At 31.1% G+C, this 18,186-nt stretch overlaps 1 protein-coding gene, 2 long non-coding RNA genes and 1 pseudogene across 9 annotated transcripts; 1 reads left to right on the plus strand and 3 right to left on the minus strand.

Annotated features, from left to right (window-relative positions):
* Nucleotides 1-1,197: 1,197 nt before the first annotated feature.
* On the plus strand, nt 1,198-4,124 carry LOC107934078 (protein NONRESPONDING TO OXYLIPINS 2, mitochondrial). 5 transcript variants are annotated; one of them, XR_005899809.1, is made up of 5 exons: nt 1,202-1,500; nt 1,646-1,819; nt 2,834-2,898; nt 3,499-3,510; nt 3,877-4,090. XR_005899809.1 is itself a non-coding variant. In XM_041074855.1 (4 exons), exons 1-4 carry the CDS (start codon nt 1,334-1,336, stop codon nt 3,900-3,902), a joined length of 324 nt encoding a protein of 107 aa, XP_040930789.1. In that variant the 5' UTR covers nt 1,200-1,333; the 3' UTR covers nt 3,903-4,124. The 5 variants fall into 5 exon arrangements, 3 of the variants coding, with proteins under 3 accessions (XP_040930791.1, XP_040930789.1, XP_040930790.1); XR_005899810.1 differs by having other exon boundaries at nt 1,646-1,764; XM_041074855.1 differs by lacking the exon at nt 2,834-2,898 and having other exon boundaries at nt 1,200-1,500; nt 1,646-1,764; nt 3,877-4,124.
* A 1,126-nt stretch (nt 4,125-5,250) lies between these two features.
* On the minus strand, nt 5,251-7,147 carry LOC107934085 (S-norcoclaurine synthase 1-like; annotated as a pseudogene).
* A 416-nt stretch (nt 7,148-7,563) lies between these two features.
* LOC121204631 (uncharacterized) lies at nt 7,564-9,023 on the minus strand. Its single transcript, XR_005899811.1, has 2 exons — nt 8,198-9,023; nt 7,564-7,902 (listed from the first exon to the last, which is right to left on the minus strand). It is a non-coding gene; the product is annotated as an uncharacterized lncRNA (long non-coding RNA).
* A 1,546-nt stretch (nt 9,024-10,569) lies between these two features.
* On the minus strand, nt 10,570-15,839 carry LOC107934073 (uncharacterized). 3 transcript variants are annotated; one of them, XR_005899812.1, is made up of 5 exons: nt 15,474-15,839; nt 15,291-15,338; nt 14,100-14,180; nt 12,669-12,763; nt 10,570-11,430 (listed from the first exon to the last, which is right to left on the minus strand). It is a non-coding gene; the product is annotated as an uncharacterized lncRNA (long non-coding RNA). The 3 variants fall into 3 exon arrangements; XR_001693803.2 differs by lacking the exon at nt 10,570-11,430 and having other exon boundaries at nt 12,501-12,763; XR_001693802.2 differs by lacking the exons at nt 10,570-11,430; nt 14,100-14,180 and having other exon boundaries at nt 12,501-12,763; nt 15,474-15,837.
* Nucleotides 15,840-18,186: the final 2,347 nt, after the last annotated feature.

The raw sequence follows: 18,186 nt of genomic DNA on the forward strand, positions 1-18,186 counted from the left end.
GTTTTCATATTGGAGCCTAAACTTGACAATAGTTCCTACACTGGGGGATAAACTTTAGGTTTTCAAGAACTAACTTAGACAAAAAAAAAGTTCAAGATCCAATGGAAGAACAATTGCCATTTTTAGGCCTAACTTGGACCAAAAAAAAGGTTTAAACCCTAATATGAAAAAAATTATCAAGTTTAAGTCTCAATTTGTGATTTAACCCTAAGTTTAAAAGATGCCTAAATTTGGAAATAGCGATTTTATTAAATGCTCAATTTAGAGTTAAATCCATGAGGGGTTTATCATGTAAGGATAAAACATTTTTAAATGAGCAAATAAGAGCCAAACTTTTTTGAATGTGTTCAATAAAGGCTTTTCATGCACTTCATCTAATTTGTAGCATAAAATTAATATTGTCGTGTTTAGAATATAACACATGATAATTGAGTCAAATATACAACATCTGAAAAAAATTTATTTGAGTGCTCTTGAAATATTTAGCCCTTATTTGATATTTTAAAAGATTATATATTTTATGCATCATAAGAAGTCTTTATACTACAAGGTTTTCCAAGCCAAGTACTTTTCTTATGGTAATATCTTTGAGGCCAAGGTGATTGATAAGCCTTTTTATGCTTGGACTAGAATATCACAAGCTATTGAGGCTTTTTCCTCAAGTTATTTTTAGAGATTGAGAAAGGGTAATTTAATCCAACCTTTTCCAAATAGACGAGGTGTCTACACCTTTGAAGATTTTATGATCATTAGATGATTATGGATATGAAAGTTAATAATTTGATGAATAACAATTCGACATCTTAGGATATAGGCATTATGTGTTTTTTATTTAATGGAGACTTAACATGTTACGTATTGTAGTTGATTAAAAAAAATTCGTCTATAACTTTCACATATTAGAGGCTAATAATATTATAAGCTCTTTTACTTTTTGGTAACTCAATTCAGATGACTGTTTTGTGTGGATATTTTTATTTTAATTATCTTAATGTAATCTATAATAAAAATATTTAATAAACTATCTTTTTTTATCTTAAAAAGTTATTATTTAACCTTATTTAATTATTTTAAAAAAATTTATCCCATATCAAAATTTCTCCTAGGAACTTTCATTTTTACACCAATTTTCAATCCACAAGGGAATAAAGAACCCGAGCTTATTTATTTATTTTATTTTTTTACAATTACCACTCCAAACGGTTACCCGACCCGTTCTAACATTTGATCGCATCAGATACTTCATATCGCTAAAACCCTAAACCCTGCCTGCTGTTCTGAGGTTCTCAAAAGTTTTTCAATTCTCCATCTCCTTCAAAAAGTTTTCTTCCCAATGGCTTCAATTTGCAACAGATTCATCAGTAGATCATCACCCTTCATCAAATCCGCTGTTAGATCTAACGGTCCAAAATCCTCTTTTTCCAGATCCGCCGCCGCTCCCTCCATTTCCTCACCTCTCCCCTCCCCTTCCATATCTCCTCTTCGCCGTTTCTCCTCCAGGTACAGCAGTTTTTTTTTTTTTTTTGCTTTTGGTTTTCTAAATTTCATTTCTCTGTTTTCCTCACTTATTTTTTCGTTTTATAAATAGAGCATTACCAGTTCTTTATTACTTAAAGTTCAACTATTGTTCTTTTTATGATGGCAGGTGTCCATCGGAGCTGGGATCTGTGCAGTCACTGTTGCCGCTACACAGCGCAGTGGCAGTGGCGAGGATGACTTCATGCCTAAGCACAACATCGAGGAGTTGCCGGGCTCTTTCTCAGGGTACACTCTGCTGCACCTATCCCGGCCTCTAGTACTGTTTTATCTGTTTTCTATAGTGAGTTGCTTTTTTTTTCTTTTTGCTTCTCTTACTATTAATATGATATTATATATCTGCTATTATTTCATCTTTTTTACTTTTGGTATTGAATTTTCTGTTTAAACTGAATAATTCTTTTTTCCTAGTTCAATTGTTTCAGGAATTAAGATGTTAACATAAGAATTCTGTTTTTTTTTTCTTTAGCCTCGAAAATGTTCTGTGTGTTATAATTGTGGTTGAACGCTTTAAGGTTAATAGCAAGATCATATTGATCAAACAGAGCAATTTCTAACTAACACTAACTCAAATTAATGTATTTGATCAATGCCATTTTTATTTTTGAATTCTTCATATTTCATACTTTTTGAAAACGCTTTCCTTCATCCCTGTAGAAGTAAGAAGCGAGTTGCAAAATCTCTATTTCTCTGTCTTTGAGCTGAGTATTTGCAGTAGACTGTAGACCATGCACTTATCAAAAACCAAGGAATATTATGTTTTTTCTAGAAAGTGAGTTATTGGAAAGATGCATAAACTTGTATCTTCATAGCTGTTCATTGAGTTAGTCAGTTAGGCGTAGAGGTAGCTTTCCTTCTAGGGTATTTGACAAATACTCACCTTGAAATGGATAGGCAATTCATGTACCCTTATAAACATGTTTTTATCAAATTCAGGCTTATTAGTAAAAAAGAGGACTGCAAAGATTATATGGATATATTTTTAAGATGCAAGATTTCATGAATTGAATGATCTGGTCTCAGCTTATATTTTGGATGCTGCTTGGATATCATATCACAAATGCTTTCCATCTCTGATCCTTATAGTAGTTGGTTGAGGTTAAAGGTGGCAGTTCCTATTGTATAACATAGCTAATTAGAAGTAACTTTCAAAACTTTTGTTGCTCAAAACTTGTGGAGGCTATCAGATCGTTGAACTTGTCTTATCTGAGCAAAACAAAATAGGGTCTATGAAATGGGGCTGGCACTTTCATAATGTATCTTAAAGATATCTGACCTGAATATTTGGTTCCTGCAGGCACATAAGTTCAATAAGAGAAATAAAGTGGGAATTTACAGTGACAGGCTCATCCTCATTCTCAAGTACGAAATCATGAGTGCTTTTTTAGTGATCTTAAAAATATTTAATTATGTCAGGATAGAGCCTTAGTCTTACGTTTGTATTTTTATAATCTAAATCAGTTCCATTTTTTATACTCTTCCTATTTTCAGCAAAGAAAAGCCTCTGTTAGACCTAACTCATCGCTTTCTCTTGTCCTTGTGGGAATGAACACTTACTCTTATTCCCACATTTGTGCAGTGATTGGATTGTTTCTTCCTGCCTTCCTGATAATTAGACTTGCTTATGCTATATAGGGAAAGATATAACATCAAGATTTACAAGTAGCATCTGCCACCCCACTGACCTCTTCCATCCAGCTTTGTCCTACAATTGCTTCATTCTTTGCAAATTCTTCTTTTCCCTATCTGTTTAAACATTAGGGTGGATCGTTAACCTATCCTCAAGTGTAGTAGATACATTTAGACCGAGTGAATGCATTCTAAATATTTCTGTAATAGAGGTCAGGATATGGTTAAATCACCTTTGTAGAATCATATATTTACTTAGATTTATTGCACTTAAAAGTGATTCATTATGAGTGATCTAGTCCATGATGGTAACATAGCTGCTCCTTTTCCCAGATGGAATTGATGGTACGTGAGACATGTAGCTGTTTTCGGTGGTGGACCTGTCATCTATTCTTCATTTGAGTTTTATAGATTGAACACTGTTGAAACTACTTTAGATGATCTATTCATAATAACTATTTGAAGTTTTGGTATATTTATAAGTTTGTACAAACCTTCTGGAAAGTGTCCTTAGCTATTCTATTAACATAAGTTCAAAACCAGATTTCATTAATGCCATTCATAAATATTATCTTATTGAGATTAGATTGCTGCACTTGTTTGTTGATTAGGATTAAGTGATATTATTATCATCATCTCTGCTTTATTTTCACATTGTAGAATGGTTTCTGCTGATAACATTCTGATTGAGTGCATTCTGTGTTGGCATAGAGTTTGGTCAATCGGTTCCGAGGTGACTTGTTAGGGATCATATGATAATGAGGAGTGTTCAAAATCAATATGATGGAAGCAGCCAGCAAGGACATGTAGATTGTTATTTGAAAACGAAGTGACATTTCTAACAGCAGAAAAGCTGATTTTGATTCTTACAAGTAATGAGATTGTTTTCTCTAAAGTCTGAAATAAGAATTCTATTGTTATTTAACTTTATTCTTATATGATCCCAACAGACATAACCATCACAATCATCTATCACTTTCCAATTTACTTGCTTCTTGTGATTCTTTCCCTCCTCTGCTGGCCGGCTGGCTGATGCTAATCTTCTTCATCTCCAAGGGCAGGTCACTGTGAAATTACAACATTTTGCTATTAATACATGTGATGGTCCGGGTGTTTCTTTACTTCGTATGACCACTGAGGTCATGTTTTATTTTTTTCTATACAATATTGGGGGTGTGGGAATGGGGATGACATGATTCAAAATCCGAGTCAAATGGATGTGTGACAAGAGCATTAACCACTACTCAATAAGATCCGATGTCAAGTCTTCAGAAATTCAAATTATCAGTTTTCTGTCTGATAAAAGCAAAACCGAATGTTGAAACATGCCAATCAACAACGTATATGCCGTTTTCTAGGTAGATTGGGAAACCATCAAAAGCTTGTCAAAGTTATAGTTTCACGTAATTATTATAAAGCATTGTAGTAAAATAAATTGTTGAATGAAATTTAAGGAAATCCAAATTAATTCTTTATTATTTGTAATACCATGGCCTTTCCTACCTCTTTTAATATCTTCTCATATTTTCTTCACTGTTACTGTTTTTCATACAGAAAAAGAAGAAATTTCACAACCCATTTTCTATCAGAAAGTTGTTTTTATTTGGGTTGTAATCTAATACGTAAGGATAAATCGGACACCAAATATCTTATTAAGTTAATATTACAGATCAATTATGCTCAAATCAGTCATGCAATTATTAAAATACTCTTTCATATACAAAATCAATTATATATTTTATAAGAGGGTTTTCTTTTAATATAATAAAATTTACATAATATTTTTCATCTATATCATAAATTTAATTGTTTTTATAAGGATTATAATCCACTTTGGATAAAGAATTGTTCAGCTTCAGTTTTCCAACATTATATTAAAGTAAAACTTGGATTGTATTCATAACTCCACTTTGTCGGTTTTTGACAACCTATAAATTTGGTTGGAATTATTAACGAAAATTAAAACTGACTTTAGTTATTTTCATAATTTTCGTCACTTACAACTTTGTTTTGTTTTCTTTTAGAAAGAGACAAAAAAGTGAAGAACAACAAAAATGATAATAATAAATATTATTTTATTCTATCTCATGTATATATGTAATAGACTTGGTTACAATCTTACATCAAAGCCTACTTTTATATTTTTCTATACCATTTTTTTAATTTTAATTTAGTAATATCAATTTAGTTCAAGGGAAAAAAAAAGATGGCTAGTGTTCACTTGTTGTGTAGCTTGACAAATTCAATGTGGACCTTTCCTTCCATTTTCCTAGAAAATTTTTCTCTAATATAGTCAACATACTTGATGTTTCTATACAATCTGGGATGATTTTGGTCATCTATCATTGCTTCAAGTGGACCAATTTCTTGCTCATCATCTGGAAACATGAAGGTTGCAATTGATATTCTTGCTTTCTTCTCATTTGTTATGACTCTATGTTCAATGCTTCTATACATTCCATTGCTTTGAATCTGAACCAAAATAAAAAAATAAAAAGGTTATGGAGTTGAACTCCAGTGAACCGAATTGGAATATCGAAATTAAGAATGATGACGTATATATATTACCTCAGTGGCATCATCAATGTTGAGAACAAGTGAATTTGGGATAGGTTTAACAGGGATCCAACCTGCATTGTGCTTGATTTAGAGAGCAGTACTGACATCATCATCTTGCAGCAACAAAGTGAAACTTGTGCCATCTGAGTGAGGGCTAACCCCAAGAACAAGATGGGGCCTTGAACATGTTGGGTAATAATTAATTCTTATGCCCTGTTTAAGTTCCCCTTGTGAACTTTTCAACTCATCTCTTTTTAACCCCATTAAAACTGAAAGGTTTGCTTGGATTTCCTCACCTATCTTTTGCATTTCTCTCGAGTATTCTTCCAGTGCTTCTCTACAATCCATAGGAAAATCAACACGACATAAGATTTGTTACAAGTATGTAATACTTGAAATGATATAGACACACGAATTATCAATCCTTTCGGGGATCTACATGGGATTGTTACATACTTGAAACCTGGTAAAGAGAGGGGCCAAAACTTGAAGTTCCTGTTTTGAGAAGGGAGAGTGCTTAAATAAATCATGTCAGACCAATCAAGCTTTTCGTGCTGAGAGACTCCAAAGTTTTGCCCATATCCTTCAATTTCATTTTCTGCCTTGCCATATTTCTTTTTCTCTTCAATTGGCAGTTCAAAAGAAAGCTGCTACTACGGCTTTCATCTTCCTCAGGATCTCCTCTTTCACCCCATGATTTATTGTCTGTGTTTAAAATTAGTTTCCGTTTGAATTGGTAACCCAAGTGGAGATAAAATATATATATAAGTAGAGATATGGGATTTACCTGGAAAAAACCCCAGTCCTTGCAAGCAAGGTGTAGTTTATGGACTTCATCTTCATCACCTTTGGCTAGAAAAGAGAAATCTATGACAGGAATTTGAAGTGAATTAGCCGAATCCAGAGAAACAATAGGACCATCCTTATTATTTTCATGAACGTATCTTTCAGGAACTGATTGAGAATCGCTTCTCACAATCTCTTGGACGCTTGGTACTGGCGATGATTTTACCCAACCCAAATTTTCAACTCTCCCATCCATTTTTTTTATAGTTTCTTAATATTGGGGTTCAGCTACTTTACGAACTAAATAGTTACTTAATGAACAAAATAAGCAAACCTCAATCTTGTTCTGAGTTTCTCATGCTTGTTTTTAATTTCGACTCTTACTTGAATTTTGATTTTATTTTTTATTTATTTTCAATCTCAATTTTTTTTATTATTCTTGTTGTCATTATTAGTATTTTAGTTACTTTTTGTTTACTGTAATGGAATAGGACTGTAATTGAATAGAGCTGTAATGGAATAAAGCTGTAGTGAAATAGAACTGTAATAAGTAATTCAACTGTTTGGTTGAATGGAATGCAATAGAACTGTAATAGTATTCTTGTGTTCGGTTGAATGGAATGATGTTGTAATAGCATAAGGAAAAAAATTAAAATGACCAGAATAGTCTTAGTAGAATTTTTTTTAAAGTAGATGATTATTGTTATTGTTATTAAATTTTAATAAGATTATTATTGAAAATGATTTAATAAAAAAATATAATTTAATAACATTATTAATATAATTGTTATTATATGAATTGAAAAATCAAAATATATAATACTATAAAAATATACATAATCTACTTTATTATTTTTAAACTGCAATACATATTTAATGTGCTAAAATATCATTACTAAAACAAATAATTTAATTATTCTATAATAAAAAATAATTAAATATTAGAAGTAATAAATAACTCATTGCTAAAAAAATAATAAATAACTTGAGAATTATATTTTACATCCAAGCATAATATTCATATATTAACAAAAAGTTATATGATTTCATTAATTTTTATGTCATAATCCATATGTTTTAAAATTTTACATAAAAAAGTTACAATATTGTAATGACATTCTATCATGTCATTATACCATCCAAATATTACAAACACAAAAAGTTATCAAAATATCAACACAACCATGATTTTTAATGGTCGGGCTTAAATTTGCCCGATGCCCATGACTCAAAACCAAAAAACAAAATTTTAAACCAAAATAAACAGCCCAAACTATCAATCTAATGCAAAAAAATATCAGCAGAACCCTAGGAACGTTCAGCCACCGCCCCACGCCTCTTCGTCTGCTCGCACGTTGCTCCATCAGTCGCCCTCCACGCGTCGTCTGACATCTGAAACAAGCACAATAGCAGAGAAAGAAGCATGCGAGCGCAGAGAAATAAAGAGCAAAAAAACAAAAAAATAAATAAAAGGGAATCAACTGTAAATGGCTTTAAAAGCCCGGATCTACTCTCCTGTAAGTTTTTAGAGACATTTACAAGCAAGATTAATCAAAAAGAACAGAAGTTTCGAAAGGTGGATTTCTTTTTATCTATTTTCGTCTCTGCCTCTTTCATTTTTATTTTTATTTTTTTATTTTTTCTAACAAAAAATCTTTCAAAATAAAGAAGGAAGAAATAAACTTACCTGAGTAGCCTCACGTCCTCCGTCGTCGTGGTTGTTTCGCCGGCGCCGAGGGCCTCACAGCTTTTTTAAGGCTGGCTACAAGGACCAAAGTCCTATTTATTCGTCTTTTTGTCACAAATAAAGGACTAGACCTTTAGATCTGGTCTGAACGGGACTAAAAGAACCGTTTTGCGACTCACCGACCACCATCTACGATGGAGGAGCGGCGGTCCGGCGAGGATGGGCATATTACCATAGCCAAATGGGAAAATTAGAAAAGGGAGAGAGAGGGAAGGAATGCTCTCTGTTGTTTTTTTTAAAACACTAAGAAAAAATGAAACAAACAAAAATTTGGGGCCTTTTATCAGGCTACAAAACGGTGCCGTTTAGAAAGGGGGGTCCGCATGTTTCCCTTAAATGGGAAATTACCCACTTTGGTCCCTCCCCCTTTTCCTAATATTCGATTTAGTCCCGATTTCTTTTTTTTTCTTTTTAAATCTAGCCCGATTATTTTATCCCCTCTCTGATTTGGTCCCTGATCTGGGTTAATGAAACGCGGCGTATAGACTTGGGACATTACTACAGTTGGTCCTCGCAAGTCTCAGCGCGTTTCAATTTAATCCCTGGTGGCCCCCTTTTTTATTATTTCAAATTTATACCCTGAAATTTTGATTTGTTTTTATCTATATCCTAAATCCATTTAATTTATTCTCTTTACATCTATCTTAATTTGTTTAATATACTGTTTGTTCATATCATTATTGTTTGTTGTAACTCATTTTAATATGTTGTTTATTCTAAATATTACTTTACCTCAACTTACTTTATGTATGTATTATTTATTTTATAATCCTTACTTATCATATTTGTATATATACACCATCCATTTCAAGTTTCTATATGTTTGTTATTATTTCAAAACTGCTTTGCTATATACTTATTTCAAATTATATTACGTTGTTTATTCTTCAGTTATGTATTATGTATATCTAATAATCCTTTATATATTATATCTAAATCGTTATTATAAAGTATAGATATATTGTCTATTTTTAATTCTTTTACGTATCATATATTCTAAACTTCTTATTAATTACTTTTAAATTAACTTATTTATTATTTATTTTAAAACTATTCATATATGTCATTCTTTAATTTGCTTTGTGTATTATTGATTTTAAAATGCTTTATACATTATTTATTTTAAACTTGTTTTATGTATTATTCATTTTAAATTGTTTTATTGTTTACTTTAATTTCTTTTCCCTATATTATCAATTTCAAATTTTTATATGTATTATCTATTTTTTATGTACCACTTATTTTTAAAATTTTTTTTACGTTACTTACTTTAAATTTCTCACTACATAATATTCATTTTAAACTTATTTTTATTATTTGTCTTAAATCACCTTACATATCATTTATTTTAAACCCTTTTTTTTATATAAGTCATTTTGAATTATTATATATATGTTAATCACTTTACATTTGCTTTTTATTTATTTATTTTAAACCTTTTTTATATATTATTTTTGAATGGCTTATTATTTTTAAGTTTATAGAATGTTTGTTCTTAAACTTCTTTTTGTATAGATCACTTATTTTGAATTTCCTTATGTTTTTATCTTAAACTCTTTATACATTATTTATTCGTTATATGCATATATTTATGTTAAGTTGTTTTTATATATACTATGTATGTTATTTAAAAAAAATTATTTTTACATATTACTTATTTTAGACTTTGAGTTAATGGTTTTAAAATTATTTTTATTATTTACTTTAAGTTGCTTTTATAGTATTTATCTTAAACCTTTTTCACGTATATTTTATATTTAAGATCATCTTATTATTTGATTTAAGTTGTTTCATACTATTGCTTCATTTCTATATTTATTAAGCTTAATGTTAAATAATGTATGTTGTGGAATTATTGCTATTGCATGTATGTAAATTTGCTTACTCACGTTCATATTATTGCCATGCGCTTGTGGAATATTTTATGCGTGGATCCTTGTTCTATGTCGCACTATACTTCATTTCATATCATTACCTCAAATTAGACCCCAATACATTTATCCAATAAATCACCTTATTTTAATCTAACAAATACACGTCGTTTAAATATTGTATTCGCTACTATTCAAAAACAAAATTTTCCAAATAAGGCAATGTTATGCATTTTGAAATATTGAGGAGTTGTGCCCTAATTTACGAGGTTTCGATTTTCTCGTTGTTTCTAAATAGCTAAATATCCTTTTCTAGTTTTAAAACATATGAAATTCTCATTAAAAGAAGACTTTGTGCTCGGGAATTCATGGTATTGTGTCCTAACTTACGGGATGTGATACTCCGATATCTCGAGAATAAGGAAATCTTTAAACAATCGATTCAAGCTAATTCAAGAATTTTAAAATCAATATTAATAGAAAAGATCGTATTTCAAATCCATTTCCGATTTTCCATTTTCAACATCAAGACATTAACTAATCAATTTGGTACCAATTTTTGGGCGTGTCGAGGGTGCTAATCCTTCCTCGCACGTAACCAACTCCCGATCCCGTTCCCTTGAGTTTCGTAGACCAAAAATGCTATTTTAGTAAACTAAAATGTTTTATTAAAATGAAGGTGATATGATCACACCTAACAAGGATCGGTGACGACTCCCGTTTTAATTTTCGTTTTCAAAATCAAGTCGATCCTGTTTTCAAAAAATGGTTACGACAGTCAGCAAGAAATCTTCTGACCCATTCCAATCGCACAGTAGAAGGTAAACCAAAGAAAATGAGCATTTGCGTTGGGTGATCTGGAATTTTGCTCAATGCTCGATAGCGTTCATCCTCAGTTAAACCTTCCACTTCACATAATGTTGGATATAATTTCAGAGCACTTTCTTGAATGGTCATTTCTGACTTTTGTTGAATTACCACTTTGGATGCAATACTCTCATTGATTTCAAGGCCAATGGTTCGTATATTTTCCGCCAATAAAGCGGCAGCATCATTAAATGAAGTAGAAAAATCACTTGCATCAGAAATCTTTTTTTTCTTCTTTGAAAATGCAGAATCACCTTGGTTTCTTGCTTGTTGCGATTCTGGTTGCGATTGTGTAACTGAAAGATCCATGTCATCCAAAGAGACATCAGCTTCAGATCCATGGAAATCATTTCGTTCTTCATGAGTATTTGTAGCAGCTACATCCTCATCATTTATTTCTTCAATAATATCAGCAGCTAAATAAGATGCTCAACTCTGGGTGAGGAAGCAATCAAACAAGCCAAATAAGAAGATGAAGCAATAACAAACTGTCAAAGAAAAAATGAACAATACATATTAATAAATAGGATAAGTTTGTTTAAAAATATATTTGCTTATGTATAAGAATAATTTATCAAGCATTTACTAGTGTATAATAATAATATCATTTTCAAAGTTTTAAAGTTTATTGCAACTGAAATTCAATCTTATTTTCAAAGAATTTCATGTTTATTTATATAAATACAATTATCCAAATAAATATTTATTTAAATACTCACATCTTTTAACAATAGATATAATTATTGAAATAAGTTTAAGAGGCACAAATTTTAATAACTAAGAAACATAACTCAATACTTATACTTCTTCACTTATAGTTGTTAAATCACTTTCAACATTTTACATGTAGTCATTGAAACGTTATAAATATTTTACATGGAATTGAAAATTTTATAATAATGATATAAGTAATAAGATAAAGCACATGAGTGTAAACTTTTGAATCATGAAATAAGATCATTATTTTTTAGATATTTTATAAATAATATTCCATAACAAAGATATGAAATAATAAGGTACTAATAAATATATATAATTGTTTCACATATATATATATATGTATAACTCAATTCACAATTTTTAATAAAAATACATTTTAATAAATTTATAATCTTTTGTTTTGTATTTTAACAAATTAACAAGTGTCTTAAAAAAGTATAACAAAATGTTAAAAAAAGAGATGCGTGACAATTTTTTAAAATTGTTTGTGAAATAAAAAAAATATTATTAGTATATCAAATACGAACTCATTATTTATTTGAGGAGAAAGTATAATAAAAATACATGTAAGAATGTTAATTGAGGAAAAAACAAAAGATTGATATGAAGGCATATATGCCAAAATAGTTCTTTCCCTTTCTTTTAAGGTGCAAATTGCAATTTATTTTATATTTTCCCTTGGCCTTTACATCTATCTTTTATATTTGCCCTTGGTCTTTACATCTATCTTGTCATCTTGATGAAATATCTTAGGGATTCTCATTACTTACATCAATCCTCATAAATGGTAAAACAAATCTTTTATATAATACCAAAGATCTTACTTATCAATCTTCTTTCAAACTATCTTTGTTAGCAATATTATTTGATAGTTTATATTTAAAAAGTTGTATTATTCCTCCCAATAATTATGCAAATAATAGATTTATGCAAAACAATACCCAAAACAATACCCAATAATTATTGTACGGAACCTCTCTTGCCCAGCAGTATTTGTAACTTGATCCTTTTTTTATCAAGCTCTATGGTCCTTATCTTGAAGTCAATTCTGCCAAAGAAAACACAACATTATTAAACCGTACTGTTCATTCTTAATATCTCAGAATTTATACAAATGATTACTTAAAGATTCAAAAAAGGCGTCAAACGGATGTTATACTGATCTGTAACTCAATAGCAATATGAGAAGCATAAAACAATTCCTCAAGCTAACATGATGTTATACTGATCTGCAACTCAATAGCAATTGGTACAAGGATTAAAAAGCATCAGAAAGTTCCAACCATGGATAGAAAGTTTTAAGCATGCAAATAGCTTATTTTTAGTACAAGCAAGCAATTATATTACGAGGACCAAACCATGTACCTCGTGCCAATCAAATTGAAACCGGCTAACCATGCAAATAGAACTTCCCGTAATATATGTGTGTAATATATTTTCCTTTCTGCTATTCTGGTCTTATTCTAATTATATTCTTTTATAGAAGTCAATAATATCCATATCCATCTTTATCCGTCTCTCCCTTGCCCTCTCCTCTTAGCAATCTCCTTATTTAGGTGTTAGAATTTAGATCATTGAGTCTTTCTCTAATAGGTACAAAAACAAAATTTTTGTTTTCCCTTTGATGTAGTCCAAAGTATCCCTTCCGAACAAATGCATTAGAGAAATGACAAGGTACTGAAATACTTGGAATTGAAAGAGCTATTAGCACTCGTAGTTTTCTAAACGTTTTCGAATTGTATGCTACATGTCTCATCTAATCATGTCACAAATGCATTTTAATTTTATATATAAACAAAAAAAAGCAACATTTAAAGTGATGATGATTCTGAGAAAATAACATTTTTCATATGATTCTCACCGATAACAAAAGAAGCAATTCAATCAATATCATATTTATGTTCTCCACATAGACATGCGATAGTTCAACTTCAATTACAAAAAAGCAAAGATGTGACATCCGATCCCATTCTATCCTAGCAATACTAGCACTAAACAAATCCCCAAACCAAATTCTCCATCCATATATGCACTCATAAAAGAATCTTACATATATATATACGCATCTTAAGCCATTTTTAAAACAAAGCTTATGAGCACATTATCTGTTCTTGATCATTGAATTATGTTTGTGTTTTTTGGCTACTAGGGCAGTTCTTAATTTCAACTCAACAAATGAAAATGTTGGACACGAGTTTTTTCCAAAATAGGAAAAATAATTTTAATATAAATAATTTTTGTAAATTACCATGGATCTAACATTTCACACCAAAGAGTTGCAGATATAAAATAATGATAGGCAAGAGAATACAAGCAATAACAATATAGTCGTAACAAAATTAGTTTTGGCGCACCAAAATGGGTCCCTAGAGAAGAACATTTACCCTTGACATAGTTTGTTCACCCGCAGCATCCAAAATGGGGAAATTTTTATTTTCCCTTTGATGTAGTCCAGAGTATCCCTTCTGAACAAATGCATTAGAGAAATGACAAAGTACTGAAATACTTGGAACTGAAAGAGCTATTAGCACTCATAGTTTTCTCTGCTTATTTAGTTTATTCTATTAGATGGTAGTTTAGGCCGTAGCCACTTTTCTAATGTCCAAAAGTTCAATTTTCATTTAATTCTATAGTTCTTTCAAATTGCCCCATCTGTCAATATCTATCTTCTGCCATCTACAGAGAAAAATTGGAAACTACCTGATTCTTGTTTCTTATTTTAGCATCTTTTATCACACTTCCTTTGATCTTTGAATCTGTCTATGTTCACTCATGTTTTGTGCTACAATAGAGTTCTAGATTTCTCTTATCTTTGAGTAGAATTTTCTCTTTCAAATGAAAGCTAAATTATTCATGGTTATCATTACATCTTAAATATTTTTATGGGCTGCTTGCTTCTCTTTTTTAAGGTCTTACAATCATTGCATTCAATGATGGACATCTGAATGCCAAGACTTTATGGGAATTTCTTAGTCTTGGTCCAACTTTTGTAGTGATGAAGTTTACGAAAAGTACGTATTTTATATATAATTTTTAGTACAAGCAAGCTAGAAAGTTATATGCTGCTCCTGGAAAAGTTCAATTGAAGTTACCAATACTTATATGAGAAGTTAATTAGCAGTGTTTAATGGCTCATGTATCCTATATAAAGACTAAAAAGTAATTGTGCACAACCAATTAAACAGATTCTCCCTCAGTACTAATATAGCAGCTTGTTATGGCTATAAAATGTAATGCCTGTCAGTTAACCAAGGCATGTCATATAAGTCTTGAGTGCACATTCAGGGTGTAGGAAGACTTTTAGAAGTTGAATTTTCACCATTTTTTCTCTTCTCCCTCCTCCCCCGAGCATCAGTTATTAATCATTACAAAGGAGCATGGTTAATAGAGCAAAATATCCTAAAAAAAGTAAATCAATAAAAGTTTGAACGAGCAAAAGAACGAATCCTCATTTCTATCTTTGTCCTTCCAAATCTAATAACATATAAAAGAATCCTTCTTCTAGAAAACAATGGACACAAATAAAATAAACACCAAACTTTTGCTTATTGTATTAAGGAGTATATGTAGATTACCTTTCTACCTTCACTCAGTTTCTGCCTAACTATTTGCCCCAATGTTGGCTGAAAAAAGGAAAAAGAGATGCAATTTACAAACAAACGAGTAATAGAGAATAGCTTGATTAAGTAAAGTGTATTCTTGGGGATCTGGGACAGTTAACGAAAAGGGAGGTCTTAATTAAGACGAAGCAAAATTACCTTGTCAGCGAACTGCTTCACTCGATTCAACACCGATTTAACATCTGGGTGTTGGATCGTTTGCCCTTTTCTCTCACACAGAAGTCGAAATTTCAAGCTGCGTTTTTATTGAGAGGAAATTGAAACCGTTGACCCTGATTTCAATCAGAGCTTGAGGATACTGAGAATCGATGGAAATAGGTGAAAAAGAAGGAGAAGGGTGGAACGAAATGGGAATCAAACTGAAAAGAGGGAGAAGGGTGGAAAGAAATAGGAATCAGACTGAAAAGAAGGAAAAGGGTAGAACGAAAGAAGGAGAAAATGCTCAGATGTGAGAAGGGTAAAGTTGGACAATTTTCACGTTGAATAGGTATTCCCTTGGGGGAGTGCTAAATTGTAAACGGTGATTTTGCCTTGAATAAGGCTGTAAGAAATATGGATGTAATAGCCTATTCAGCCAACCAAACAATGGAATAGGGTTGGGCCACTAAATAAGGCTGTAATGGTTTAGCATTACAGCCAACCAAACAGGTTATAAGAGTATTAATAGGGTAAATTACACTATAATCACTCAACTATTGACCATTTGTAACACCCCCTACCCGTATCCATTGCTGGAATAGGGTACGAGGCATTACCGGAGTTTACTGAACATTTTTAGATAATTCTGAGTCATTTATTATTTAGATTTTGAAAATAATCATAACGTCTCTCTATTGGGCCCTCGAAGCCCTAAACATACACTAGAAACCAACTGGAATTAAATCAGGATTAAAAAAATTTTCGCAAAATCTTAAATTTTATTTTCATCTAAGTACTTACCATTTCAATGCTCCTTATAATTAAACATGTTACCATTCAATCAATAGCTTGGTACTTGTCTAAGTGTCAAACAACATCATTGTTAGTATACTTGCACATATTTCATATAAATTCAACATTGATATACTTATTTTCTCGACATGTCACACTTGAGTTTAATAATTGTCTTTACTTACATAATTTCCTTGTATCAACATATCAAAGACAATCATATATGTACATGTCATGAAACATATCATTCTCTTACCGTTTTTTTTCATAAGTATATATATCAATCATTTCATTAAATCAATATTTCATGCTCCATCATTTCCATATATTTTATGTATATTTATTCCGGTAAAGTTTATATCAAACTTAACATAAATTATATTTCATGTACTTATTCTTATTTCGTTTATCTATCTTTATAATTATTTCATACAACTATTTTGTACATATATTTCCATATGACCAGTTTTTGGAAGCATTTCACACAACCATTTCATATAACCATTCGTCATCCGGTACATATTACCCGAATATCAATTGTTCAATAGATGTCATAGCGTCTCCCATCCACGGTCTTATTTATCTTTGACATGATGCCATAGTGTCATTCAACTATGGTCTTACTCATTTTCTGTCATGTTGCCATGGTATCTTTCAACCATGTTCTTATTCATTTTCCCGTCATGTTGCCATGGTATCTTTCAACCATGGTCTTATTCATTTCATATCACGCTGCCATGGTATCTTTCAACCATGGTCTTATTCATTTTCTATCATGTTGCCATGGTATCTTTCAACCATGGTCCTACACATTTCATATCATGTTGCCATGGTATCTTTCAACCATGGTCCTACACATTTCATATCATGTTGCCATGGTATCTTTCAACCATGGTCTTACACATTTCATATTAGGTTGCCATGGTATCTTTCAACCATGGTCTTACACATTTCATATCAGGTTGCCATGGTATCTTTCAACCATGGTCTTACACATTTCATATCAGGTTGCCATGGTATCTTTCAACCATGGTCTTACACATTTCATATCAGAGAGCACACTCCCGCGAACCTCATCCTTACAGTGGGATTACCAGTCCAGGCTAAATCCCCTGCAACGACAATTACTCTTATGAGCTTGGATCTGAATTACCAGTCCAGGCTAAATTCAGACCCTAATTCGGATTACCCGTCCGGGTTAAATCCATTTTCCACATATTCTTCGGGAGGGCTATATCAGGATAGGATCACCCGTCCGGGCTAGATCCTTTTTATCGTCAATTCCTTTTCAGAGATCTATCGAATTTTCCTTCCATTCAACCGGGATTTCTTCCCCCTTTTTTTATCAAATATATCAATGTTTTATCAATTTTCATATAATAAACATTCAAATCATATTCATATCAAAAACATACATTTCAAGCATTTAAGAATATAATTCAAGTTACACGAATTTACCTAGCGAAATTGCAGAAATATCAAGATTCAGGGGCATTTTGGTAATTTACCATTTTCCCGATTTTCACTCAATCTTAAATTGATAATTTCATTCAATTTATTAATTTTGATAATAAAACAATTCATTCCCTTCAATTTGGTCATTTTTGACATTTTTACAAAATTGCCCCTAAAATTTTACTTTTATTCAATTTAATCCTTAAGACTAAAACATACAAATTAGCTATGCTAGCTGGATATTCATATATATTTTCCTGCTCCTCCTCTCCATTCCACGTCCTTAATGTATATAACACACTTGTAAGTAACATTATCTATAATTTTTATTATTTACTTTTATGAATATTCAAGCTGTCCATCTGTATCATAGTCACTAAATTATTTATATCTGGAGATATAGAACTCCAAATTAAGATTCGTAAATTTTATCTGAAACTAGACTCATATATATTTTTAGCATAAA

Source organism: Gossypium hirsutum, chromosome A08, assembly GCF_007990345.1.
Source record: "Gossypium hirsutum isolate 1008001.06 chromosome A08, Gossypium_hirsutum_v2.1, whole genome shotgun sequence".
NCBI classification, from domain to species: domain Eukaryota; kingdom Viridiplantae; phylum Streptophyta; class Magnoliopsida; order Malvales; family Malvaceae; genus Gossypium; species Gossypium hirsutum.

Excerpts from the sequence above, each read along its gene's own strand:
- LOC107934078 (XM_041074855.1), top strand. The coding sequence starts at position 1,334 with ATGGCTTCAATTTGCAACAGATTCATCAGTAGATCATCACCCTTCATC. Across the intron at positions 1,501-1,645 it reads CTTCGCCGTTTCTCCTCCAG|GTGTCCATCGGAGCTGGGAT; the intron begins GTACAGCAGTTT and ends TTATGATGGCAG.